Source organism: Clavelina lepadiformis, chromosome 1 (genome assembly GCF_947623445.1).
Source record: "Clavelina lepadiformis chromosome 1, kaClaLepa1.1, whole genome shotgun sequence".
NCBI classification, from domain to species: Eukaryota; Metazoa; Chordata; class Ascidiacea; order Aplousobranchia; family Clavelinidae; genus Clavelina; species Clavelina lepadiformis.
In genome coordinates, this window is record NC_135240.1 from 20,448,152 (window position 1) to 20,461,393 (window position 13,242).

The window sequence follows — 13,242 nt, forward strand, 5'->3', positions numbered from 1 at the left end:
TCACCTGGAAACACTCACAAATCACGGCTCGATCGTTACAACATATTTTTCATTACCCAAAACAAGCGGTAAATCGAAAAAATGAGTCATTAAGCTGTATCCAAGTGACTTAGACAATTAATGAATCGGTGTATTGCATCAAGCGCATGCTCCGGGGCTTTGAAATTACAGAATATGGGCTAAGAAATAATAATCTCACTAGCATCTTGCCAGGAGCAGGCAAAGGCAAACAATTGCAACGTGATTAATACAGGTTAAAAAGCGAAAAATGATGTGCCTAATTAAGAAGCTCTCTTCGGATATATAGATAGATATAAAATTATATAGATATGAACAGAAACACTTCATGCATAAATGTAAAAATGCCATGTAATTAAAACTGCATGCAATCTAACGGAAACAGGTTACGGGACTACCCATGAAAACATCGCAACATCAATTAATAATTAACTTCATAAAAGCACTATTAAGAATTCCATTAGAAGCAACCTGATTCAAGTAATCATGTCACAGACCATGCTCAAACTACATTTAACCGCGACTATAATCGTTCAAGAAATGATCATATATATATATGGTACAAGTTTGGTTCATAAATAAGAACAATTTGAGCTAGATACTTCATCGGTTCAAAGCTAATGTACAAACAAAAAACGTCTATTTCAATCTTCAAGGCAACGCCGAACAAACGGGCCTGCATCTAAGCGATCAAGAGCAAAATGTTGAATTAAAAATATTGACAAAATAGTTTTGAGTGATAAGACGACCCGATGATATCTCGTCGCTGAGACCGAAACTTGCTCTGTCCCAAACCTTACTTCCGGGCTGAGGTCGTGCTCTCTGACCTGTGAAGATGGATATTCTTCCACGACCCATCTACGCGACGCCACAGTCTTGTCTCTTCAGTCTGAACCGAGTGGGCATGGCCAGTGCTGCGTATTGTAAATGATGCTTATGTGAAATTTAAACTAATAAAATTGTAACGTCTCTGTGGTATGTACAGGTTCAAGAGTGGACACAAAATCTAACACATGGCTAAATGAAACAGTTTTCTTCTTTTTAACATTTTGGTCATATGTAAAAATGCTACAATGCCATTCAAAATATAGTTAAATATTTACCTGTCAATAATCTGTGTTAAGCAAATATATGCTATGTACGCTGAGTTGTCTCCAAGTAACACTGTGTGAGGCGACAGAATAGTACTCTTTCTTGACTGAACGTTTTTTGGCACTGTGCAAAATCATACAAATTTTTAGTATAAATACGGACTTATTAGCATTATGCAACATGTTAATATTAAGGTTAAGGTAATTCAGCAAAGTACTGTGAGAGCATCCAAACCAAGTTCATATTGAACTACAATAAATAGTCAATTACAGCCACTGTAGATAGCTAGCGTTAAATTTTTTAATCAATTCGCGAGATTAAGAAGTATTTCCGCTGAACAAAGCATAGCCTTACTGGCAAAAACAAATTTGTGGAAGTCATGCCCATGTAACAGATTGCCCATTGACAAAGGATCAAAGCACGTATGGTCACTTGTGCATAGCTTGGAGTATGCTTCATAGTTTCCACTGTTAATTGCTTGAATCAACTTGTCAGTTGCATGCAATATTTCATTCTTGCGAGCTGAAAGTTTTTGATGGTAAGTAAAATCATTTTTTAATTTACCTATACACTTGGATACCATACAACATACACAACAGAAACTTTGAATGAACAATGTTTGGGGTGTCCGATTTGCCATATCATAAAGATGAATGTTTGCCGTTTTCCCCTATTCATGAGAATTGGTATACATTTTCGAATTATAATGCTGAAATCTATTTTTGTTGTAATTGCAAACTAGAATGTGAATGAAATTAGTGAAAGTTAAAATGTTAACTGATAAATCTGAGATATGTAAATTCTTAGCCATTGTCTTTCATATCTTAAGTAGAAAAAGCAATTAATTTCACCTTTTGTTTCTTCATCATCTGTCACAGAGCCATTCTCCCCTGAAGCCTAAATACAAATTGAGGTAAATAAATTTTTGAAATCACAACTTATTTCAGGTCAGTTAGATTCACATTTAATGGCACTAATGCTCATGCTATCGTCGCATCACCTCCTATACCACATATACATTCAGCAAATATGGCCTTAATCAATAATATATTACACTAATCAATAAAATATTTTAAAACTGACATGCAATAATGTTGAATACTATCAATGGAGCATGCGTAACGTACATACAATTTGGTTTATAAGCAGGAATACATGAGCAACAAGCATGGTAAGGTAATTTGAAATTAAACGCTCCAACACACAATTTGATAACCACCTCCTGGCAAATATCCATCTATCCCAAGATGTAAGTGCATGACAGGAATAAACACGCTTATCTCAAATAACATTCTCATTATATTATTTATGAACAAGCAAAAGAAAGTAGCTTGCTGATACAAAAATTTTTTTTTTAAATACTACAATACAAAATTCCTCAACAGCCAATAATGTAATGGATTTCAGAAATAATATGAATGTAGGTCTTTTATTAATTCAAGGGTGATGCATGTTCTGTTGAAAATGCTTTGTTGACTGGAAAAATGCATAACTATCTTTGCTGTGAAATATTAAACTAATATCATACTTAGTTAATTCTTTATTTTGTATGAAGAAACAATTATGTTGTAGTGACAAAGAATGCAAGCACCATGAAGATCTGAATGACAATGTGCATAACATGAACAGAGTATAAATGGCTATACTACTTTCTTAAGAATTTTTTCTAGCATGCAAAATCAGAATAGTCCATTAGACTACATTACTATGTTAAAAACATGTCCTACATGAACATGACTAGCAGACGGCACAGTTCGAAAGCAATAGTATTTTACTACTCACATAGATTCAATAACATATTTTACAGCATGCCACATTACTGAATATATTGCTAGTTTCAAAATGCATCCATGCAAGATGAAAACGAGCAAGCAGATAGCAGTCACAAGTGCAAATATCATTGTAAAAATATGTTTTAAGGTGGTACAAACCTTAGTGGTGGCCCGTACAACAGTAGCCTGTGACTGGGGTTCCTTTAGAATGAAAAATCAAATGTTTAAAAACAAAGCTACAACAACTGTGCCAATCATGACACACATATTCCAAGCATAAAAAAATTAACAATGCAGCAACATACAGAACAAAACCAACAGTTAGTTTCAAAGAAAGAAAAAAGATTTGTGGCCGGGAACAGTGTAAAATCAATTGATAGTATTGATGCTCGTCAATGGACTTAAGTATTCAACCTCTGGGGTCCAAATTTCACAAGTCATTCAGCAAAAAGACAATTTATTCTCAGTCAATTTATGTTTATCGCCAAGGAAATCAAAAAATATAGGAAAAATGCCAAAAAAAACAATGTGTCAGCAAATAATAATGAATGTTTGTGGTACGCTAGAAGGAAAACCTTAATTATGTATAAGAAAACTTATGCAAAGAAAAAATAATTATTGACATGTGCTGAAAAATGGATTGAGTATTGCATAGTGGGAAATGGAAGCCAGAAACACCACGTAAACATCATGGTCAAATAACAACAGCTACCCAGAACTCTTTATACATTATACTTTCAGACTTATATGACATTAGATAGTAGACAGACTGATGATTATAGTGAATAATTAAAGTTTGATTTAGTATTATGCACTCAAAAAGGTAATGCAATTCAAAAAAGGACAAGCATAACAGTAACACACATAAAGAAACATTCTACCCAACCTAGAGGATTACCGATCTGTGCGAAAGCCGGAGTTCTTAGTGCCTCACAAACCAAACAACTTAAACCTTTATAGCACTTCCAAGACAACTGTGATTCAAGCAACACAAAGAGTACACAAGGAAATTACCATTTACAAAGAAGGGTTATATTATTCCTGATAAACATGTCAAAAGCTGGTTTGTGTTTATGCACATGTCTGGACAAGCATAATATTAATACTTCAATCAAATTACCAAAACAAAATAAGTGATATTTAAATAAAATCCTACAAGAACATATTCATACACACTGCACATTATCAATTGATAACAAACACCATACATCATTATTTAACAAAAGCACAGATGAAAATAGAGCATGGTGCCCAAAGAAAACAGTGAGGTAAATCAATGAAAGCGCATTTATCATGCAAATGCAGTTTTGTTGATGGAAGTGCACAATAGTTGGGCATTATGCAAACACCATTAGCCTGTAGCTGTTAAGCACAGCTTCATTTTCAACAACCAAAGGCTCCATTTACATCACCACAATGGTCCCTAATGGTACTTTGCTGTATTAATAGAAACCATCCATAATCCCATCATGGATACAAGTATAAATAGACATATGTTTATCAAGAGAAGGAGACACACAATTAGCGCTTCAAGAAATGGGATAGATTAGAATTCATAGCAAATGCACTTGTGTCCATAGATCATAATGTGTAAAACATCGTGAATTTACTATTACATTCATACAAACTATGGAAGCATAAAAATTGCATTCATTTCAAACAAATGTTTTTGAAAATAATTTCCAAAATGTGGCTTTCGTTGGTTACAATATTTGCCATAAGAGTATATAATAAAAATTTGTATGTCATGATAGTTAATGTCAACTCAAGATGAAATAAAGGTTAATGAAAAAAGTGTGGCACCATGCGAAGTACAACTTTCAAACGCAAGAAATACTGCCAATCAATCAGAAAGTAATTATATATATCAAAAATTGCAATCTAACAGATAAATAATTGCTAATTTGCAGCTATACACAACATGTTGGCTGTTCACAGATACAGTTGATTACCAGTTACACAAACAAGTTTGACTAGTTTTTTTTTGCTTAAAAATACTCCTGTGGGCCGAACCAGACAAAGTTTGCTGACCCTAAGCAATGTGTGTTATTTGTCTCAGTTTGGAAATGCTGCAAATATGACTGGTGGATCTGAATCCAAAAACAAATATTAACCTACTGAATGTATCGCTAAACCATGGCATTTAGAAAATCAGATCACTCTTAAAATGACATGCATGGATCGAAAATCTTTTAAAGGTTAACAAAATGACATGAAAATAAAATGTAAATATTTAAGATGTCTGATATAATGTTATTAGGCAAATGTTAGCATCAACATGTATATAAATGCTATTTTCAATGAAATGATAGTTAGTAATTGAAATGCTATTCAATGTCAACAACATGTACCATTGAGTGTGAGCTTTGAACCTCACATTTCTGCAGCTTAGGTCAAGTTGACAAGAACCCAGTAACCAGCAATTCAATACCATTGCTAAAGAGAGAGTGAGAGGTGTACAGGAAGGGATTAAGTTGTACGTTTACTTTACGTGTCTTTACATGGGTTGGACATATTTTCCAAAGCCAAATAGGGTACACTGAAGTAGGCTTAATCTTTGTAACAATGACGCGTAACTATCACAAAGTATACCCGAAAAACACCTTACAGATTTCCCAGCAAACACGTTACTGCTTAAATCAGTTAATCGTCAGATAGCATATGACTAAAAAATTAAGACTGAAAGTCAGTGTATTAAGGTTAATACATTATATAATCTGTTAGTGCTTCAACTACTAAAGCACTAAATAACAGAAAACATAACTTGAAAAATGTTGATGTATCCCATGCAAATTATCGACATAGTGTCCCTTATATCAACAAATGATTTTGCGACTGTTCCCAGTTAATTCAAGAAGTGGGCAAAAGGAAGCAAAAGAGGCCAGGCACAAATACAATATCAAAGGAAGGTCAAAAGATAACTGGCGACATGCTTTGTAGAATGACTTTGAAACTTAATTCGTGTAAAAATTATAAAAATATCTCTCACCGAATCAGGCGAATGCTCTCTTTTCCGCTTTGTTGGCTATGTTATTTAATGTCAGTGGTTGACACATACAATGCAGAAAACAAACAAAAGGAACTTGCATTACATGTCTGAATTAATTTGCACTTTAGTTAAAGTGGAATTTCATTATTTCAGCCTAGGTTAGAAAATATTACATATATTTCTACCAGAAAAAAAACTGCCATTTCATTCATGCGGTTAGCAGAGAAGAAAATCTTTAATACGCTGATCGATTCAACAAACTTGATCAGGCAAATTCAAAAACAAGTCTATCTTACATGATACCCTATTTAGGCAAGTATCACAGAACTGTTTAATAAAGCATTATATAAATAGGAGATGTTTAAACATAGAGCAGGTCTTATGTCAAACAAGAAGTTTTTTCTTTGAAAATGAACTTGTAAATCACAACAAAAATCCGGTTGCAACAATGCTTATTGCAGTAAGAAACTGTCATATTAATAACGAAACATGGGGCTTCACTATATGCAGCACAAAATTGTTTCTACTTTCAGCACAATAATCCGGTTCGGCCCACTGATGATTTTATATTAATATTTTATGAATCATTCACATCATTTCCTTCATCTTTTGAGATACAGCATATTAAAACTCTTACATTAACGCTGTAAACCACACTATGCCAAGCAAGGTGCAGGTGAAAAAGCCAACAAAATGTCTTGAAAAATATTATCCAAACGGCTTTTGAGAGTCATGATAACTGGTATATATACCAAACTATATATATGGCATAAAATAAATATCCATATTCACTTTCAAGCAAGAAGAAAATGTGAACTTTAAAACATTCATTAAACACTCTACTACGGAGATGTTTCATGTATTTTGATTGTTACTTTAGGTAGTGTATGTTCATGATTGCCTCTATGCTCTGATTCACGAGATGAATGCCATTATAGATTCCAAGTTCTTACCGATAAACCTGTTACAATTACTGCTGGCAATACTGACGTTAGTAAGCCATGGAAAATTGGCTAAATGAAGAATAAAATCATGCTTGGATGCTAAATCATGTAGATACATTACAATAAAACACAGTTGTAAGCGCTTTGATTAATGTAGTGGCAATTATAAAAAATCCATGAACTTAAGAGACTAAATATGTAGTGCGTGTATACAGAGATTAAATCCAAAAAATTGTCTTTTGCTACTAACCTTGTTAGAATCTTTAGCTTTTGATAGAGAACTTCGAGCTAAAAATTTTAAGAGATTTTAAACTTTTTATGTTTATTTTCATCAATAAACAGTTGATTGAAAACTAATATGCTATAATCTACAATTTATATGAAAAGTTGAAAACAAAATAATACGCTACTCCTATGTTACAGAAAGACTTTTAGATCTACAAGACACTAAACATAACCATACTTACTGGAGAAGTTTTTTGTTGCCAGGATTGTAGTGAGAATAGCACCCTAAAAACAACAGTAAAGATTATGTCAGTTCAACTTACAAGAAACAATGCACTTTAATAACGCACCAAACACAGGCAAAAATGGTTGAAGAATTCTTTTTTCTATCTTGCTCTTGAAATTTTTTAATTTAACTAACCGGAAAATATTCATTAATTTTTAGGTAGGATTTATAAGCTAGGAATATAACGTTTGTAAACAAAGGTTTAGACTTAGCAAATGTAAACATGTCTGCTTTGGTTCTAGTGTGATTTTGTCTGCATCCACTCAAATACAAATTGCAGCATATGAACTATTCATCCAAACAGAGACAAATCAATTAACCACAGATTATCACTTCAGTATCGACACCATCATTATTCAAGATAGCAAGATGTCGATAGTGTGTTGCTGTTATTAGTATCCATTACCACACCCATTCAATTAACAAGATAAGAAATCAGACACTTATTTTCATCACTTTGATTTTCATATAATAGTAAAGGAAACTCTTATTGGACTATTAACCAGATTTATTATTGGCTTAATTGTGATTGCACTGACCTAATCCCATTTTAATATCACTAATTTATATTTAGACATCGTAAAGTATCAGCTGTCTGTCTGCAACAAAAAGTGGCTCCGAGTCATGTTTGTTAGCACCAAGCTGAGTACGAAAAGACTTGCTACGATAAAGCAAATAACAAAACTAATCAAAAATGACTTAAGCACGGAATGACGCTTGATGGTAAGTTAAAAATCTCAAGCTTAATTTTATCTACAAACCCCTTTGTTTCTAATTAATTTATTCACAACATGTACACTTGCTGGGAGACAAAAGTGAAACCGATATATGGCTAACATCGGCAAACCATAACCAAGAACTTGAAGGAGAAAAGCTAATGGCAAGTAACTGGAGCTGGTAATAAAGACTACAGCTTAATCAGCAATAATTGCTGATTATAGTTGTGGCCCTTGAAGATAAAACTCAAACCATGTTACCTTAAGCTTTCTTCGGGCATTGAAGGTTTTAAGTTGGTCGACGGTGTCTTGTCGGTGAATGTGTGAAGCAATCCTTTCACGTTGCTGGTAATAAAAAATATCAAAATAAACAAACATATGAAAAGGTCAAAAGTGATAAAGCTATATGATTATGAAAGAGATTACTTAAATTGAATTGACACCTTTGCCCGCCTTTAAAAGCAATTTTACACTCTCACACCTACAGTCCTGCACCCTACATCTTATCACTTGATTGCCCATTTTTTGCATCAATTATTTACAAACTTACGAAAAGCAAATTATACAATGATAAATTTTTAATTTATCACAGTGCTCTACAACCTTTTTACACATGTGGTATATTTTTCAAAGCCAGCAGCACATCTCGACTAAAATACAACTAGAACATATAAAAATAAGGGTCAAAATGACCGCTATTAGTGGCTGAGGCTATTTTAAAATGGCATTCACGTTGTAAGAAAAAGAAAATTCAAAAGCATCATGTTTGCAATACAAAAATATATTTAAGTTTGTGTTACGCAGCATATGATCATTTCACACTGGTTTTCACGCCACACCAGTTGCACAGTATTGCTCTATCACAAAGATCTAGACTGCTTTTTCTACCATTTCTTGATAAATTAATTATAAATGAATGGCTAAATTACACCTAACATCAAAGAGGAAGAATATAATGTATTGAGAAATGTGACTTAAAAACTTGGATTTAATTGTTTTAAAAGAATGTATGTTTCTCAGGGTGTGGCATATTTAGTAACAACTTGCCTTCCACATAGGCATGACAGTGCCACTATCACTTTACAAAACATTGATATGTAGAGAGTAAATAAAAAATATATACTACAACTTTAATTATGCATGAATATGTAAAAGAAATACTCCATTGTGCAACTTAGAAATAACAGCAGTAAAAAGCATTATTCAGAACAAACTGGCTAATGGAAATATTAAATCAATTTAAGAGCATAACTGATGCCACAAATACAGATAAAACATTAAAAGCAAAAAAAATCCCTTTATAAGCAAAAGTGTGATCAAGCCTTGCTAACCAAAATTGAAAATTATATACTTAAGACAAGCCATTTCCACCAAACAAACCATCTGAAAAATAGCTTGATGTGTTAGCTGGCATATTTTCCTAATACTAATTCAATAATTCATCCACTTCAGTCAACACTTCGATGTGAGAATGTAATCATCGTAATTGATGTCATAGTCAAATTTGTGTATTAGATTAGAATACACAAACATTTTTACTTACACTAATCCATGGGTGACGTAATGCCTCATATGCTGTGATTCTCTCACTGGTATCAATTGTGAGTAATCGTTTAATGAGATCCTTTGCTTCTTTTGTCACTGTATCCCATTCAGGTGATGGAAACTAGATAGAATCAAATACACAATGTTGTGCTCATGGATGGTGACATAACTAAGTAAAACATTGCTAAGGTACAGCAGTCAGATAACAAATGATACATACATGAGTTTTTGTGAAATAAATGGCTCCATCAAAGAACATTACACAAAGATAATATTGTTAGAAGAGAAGCCTACATGCTTACATCATAGGCACCTTTCTTGATTTGCTCATACAATTTGTCTTGGTTGTCATCCCAAAATGGGGGATATCCAACCAATAAGATATATAGAATGACACCTGCATAATAGGAAAAATATTGATTATAATTGTACTGATCATTATGTCAAAACGGCAATAGCCACTTCCTGCCCAAGCCTGAGGAATAACGTTTCAAGTCTTTGACGCAAAAGGGGTGATTTGATGTCATGATGTGCAAGGCATGATTTAATTGGTTTGTCATAATTAATTCTTTTGGAATAAAGTCTTCCATAAACAAACAAAAATACAGCTTTAATGTACAGCTGGCAGATAACCAATACCACATTTCAATTCAAAACCTAACAAAAATTAAAAAAAAAAGAAAAAAAGAGTCTGTTGACATTGGTGGTATCACGTGGCAGCATTGATCAGAATAACAATACATTTTTTGTTAACAAAAATAACAAAAGTAGCTATATATACTTTAACCAATCGATACCTTGAATTGTGTTTAAGAAATCTTAGGCAAAATAAATACGCTCAACAATTCAAATGAAATATACTAATAATGCCTTAATTTTCACAAAATCCATCTAAAACTGGACTGACATCAAACTGACATAAATATACATCAAGCGATAAAAATCAATTATTTACACTATAAAGGATTCATTGTAAAATATGCAGTCCTCATGATAAAATATAGCCCTTATGTTTACCTTAATATATCATAATTATATAATACAGTATACCAAAAAGAACAACAACAACAACAAAAGAATAAATTCAGTACCGCAAGCCCAAAGATCAACAGGTTTTCCGTAAGGTTCTTTTCTTAAAACTTCAGGAGCAAGGTATCCTGGAGTACCAGCAAACCCTACAAAGAAATGAGCATTACCATAGACCTTCGTTGAATTTCAGAAATGAATTAAGTGTACAATACATTATCTACCCAAGACTCCATCAGTGACAAGCATGACATAATTTTTCTCCAAATTAATAATCCACATACCATACCAATGGATCTGGTCATCAGCCGTTTCAACTGCAAGCCCAAAATCAGCAAGTTTTACAATTGCACCTTTTTCTTTACTGGCTAACAGCAAGTTTTCTGGCTGCAGGCATAATATACAAGTTTCAGAAATATGGCAAATTGAAATTTTGTGGACAACACAGATTTTGTGTCATAACCTAACCAATCATTATATATTTTGTCAAAGAACAGATTGGTTTACATTACATGATCAAGGGATACTTACATTTTTGTGATATGCCATTTAACGAAATATGGTAAATTTACCTTCAAATCCCTGTGTATAATACCAGATTGATGACATTGCCATACAGCATCAAGGATTTGCTGAATGCAGTGACTAAAAACAAGTTGATTGATTAAATGGATGACCTCGTAACAGGACTTTGAACGGGTTTTAAGGGCATGTTGCAATTATCACTTAGAGAAACTCAAGAATTTTACAATGTACTGTATATCCACATGTAAAACAGATGTGTTAAGGGATATTTATCATTACCTTGCGTCTGCTTCACTATAATATTCTCTGGCAACAATGTCTTCAAATAACTCACCGCCAGTAACCCTAAAATAGTACCCATTGTTGTTTTTAAAGAGTAAAAAATTAAATTTATTTCAAACAGTTTAATTAATTATTGAACAGACTATCAGTTTATCATCATAATTATGCATATAACTTACAGGTCAAACACTAAATAATGAAGTCCATCCTCTGGAATACTAGCATGAAGCCTTACTGTAAAAATAAAAAAAAACATGCCATGTACAATATTACTGACCAGGACCAACTAAAAATAACTTTTTATTTACATCACTATTCAAAACCTGTCACACTATTGAAACCTGTCACAACAAAAACTTTTACGACAATGCATGGGAAAAATGCATAATTATGTGGATATATTTCTTAAACATTTACTATTTGGGATATATAACCTACTTTTATAATGTCAGTTTGAGCAGAAGAGTTTTCTTTAACATCCTGCGGCGTTATAGTATTATCATAAGTTTAACCGCAACACGGCATAGCAAAAGAAAATAGAATGAAAACCACTGCATTGGTTCATAACAAAAAATGGTGATACTCTGATAAACAATAACTTGAAGCATATGTATCCTAAATATACCAATATTGGGATGCTTCAGCTGCCTGCATATCCTAGCTTCTCGATCAAGTTTCTGTAAATCTGCATGATCAAAATAAAATGAATCACAATCCGAATTTAATGACTTACACGAAACTAGAGTTCCACAAAACTTGATTCCCACCTCTGTTTACCATCTGTTTGGTCTTTATTATTTTGGCAGCATAGTCTTGCTTTGATTGCTTGTGGACACATCTCTTCACAATGCTGAAAGCTCCCCTAAAATATTAACTTTGAGTGATGCTTGTTCCTTCTAATTTGTTTTCTTAAACTAAACTTAATACAATTAAATAAATTTTTTGCATGCATTGCAGACAAAAATGTATTTTAAGCATACTCTATGCAAGTATTACAATTAATACAAAGCACAAAAAATGCTTAACATGTTTATTATTAAGATGCATTATGCAATACTTTGTATTCAAAGCAAACAGTAAAGACAACATATTCTACATACTTTCCTATTTCTTCAGCAAGTACGTATGTGTCAGTAAATCCATGGGATCGATTATGGGTTTCAGCATTCATTTCAATCAGGTTTTAAAAACATATCTGAAACACAGAATTTTCCATTCTCATCAGCGTCATCATCAGCGAAAAAAACATTCTGACAACAATACAATGACTAGCACTTCAAATTAGACCTTACATTTTTTACTGCAAAAATATTTTAATATGTTTTCCACTCCAGAGTTTGTACTAAATGGTAAAGAACATTGTAACTTACATTTTTTACGAATCAAATGTATATAAATAGTAAATGTTTAAAATCTTCAGGAATTTCGTTGGTCATCAAGTAATAAACCAAAATAATGTAAACAACCATAACGGTGAAAAATCATTACAGTAGAAGTTCATTAAGTAAAGATTAAAATTATGTTTAAACACAAAATAAGTTTTAGTTGCAACTGTTGGGTCTAGTGCAGAAGCACACAATCATGTTGGCTCATACGCCGAATGGTTAGAGCACTGGGCTTGCAAAATATATTATAAAAAATGTGTATTAATGTGAACTTGCACAACGACTAGCTCGGTAACTGGGGCTCAACGGAGTTTAGGTCGTGTAAAGACTTTTCTCAGTCCAAGGATAAAGATTATGATACCATCCCAGCTCATGATGCATTTGTTTACTAAACCCTGGCTACCCAAATAGTAACATCATTTGGTTATGTACTTGTG

The 13,242-nt window shown here is 32.9% G+C and overlaps 1 protein-coding gene across 3 annotated transcripts; it reads right to left on the bottom strand.

The window, feature by feature from the left end:
- Nucleotides 1-32: 32 nt before the first annotated feature.
- Nucleotides 33-12,940, bottom strand: LOC143450553 (calcium/calmodulin-dependent protein kinase type II delta chain-like). 3 transcript variants are annotated; one of them, XM_076951155.1, is made up of 20 exons: nt 12,791-12,940; nt 12,521-12,615; nt 12,188-12,282; nt 12,046-12,105; nt 11,600-11,654; nt 11,418-11,483; nt 11,186-11,258; nt 10,898-11,000; nt 10,679-10,762; nt 9,890-9,984; nt 9,586-9,708; nt 8,304-8,387; nt 7,283-7,325; nt 7,066-7,103; nt 5,872-5,907; nt 3,042-3,083; nt 1,962-2,007; nt 1,465-1,632; nt 1,122-1,233; nt 33-932 (listed from the first exon to the last, which is right to left on the bottom strand). In XM_076951155.1, exons 2-20 carry the CDS (start codon nt 12,589-12,591, stop codon nt 815-817), a joined length of 1,512 nt encoding a protein of 503 aa, XP_076807270.1. In that variant the 5' UTR covers nt 12,592-12,615; nt 12,791-12,940; the 3' UTR covers nt 33-814. The 3 variants fall into 3 exon arrangements, with proteins under 3 accessions (XP_076807270.1, XP_076807277.1, XP_076807285.1); XM_076951162.1 differs by lacking the exon at nt 5,872-5,907 and having other exon boundaries at nt 12,791-12,935; XM_076951170.1 differs by lacking the exons at nt 3,042-3,083; nt 5,872-5,907 and having other exon boundaries at nt 12,791-12,938.
- Between the last annotated feature and the right edge of the window lie 302 nt (nt 12,941-13,242).

Bases quoted from the DNA above. Each gene is read 5' to 3' on its own strand.
- LOC143450553 (XM_076951155.1), bottom strand. From the start codon at position 12,591: ATGAATGCTGAAACCCATAATCGATCCCATGGATTTACTGACACATAC. The intron at 11,484-11,599 runs GTAAGTTATATG...GTACTATTTTAG, and splicing joins CATTATTTAGTGTTTGACCT to GGTTACTGGCGGTGAGTTAT. The intron at 5,908-7,065 runs GTTAGTAGCAAA...TAAATAACATAG, and splicing joins AAGCTAAAGATTCTAACAAG to CCAACAAAGCGGAAAAGAGA.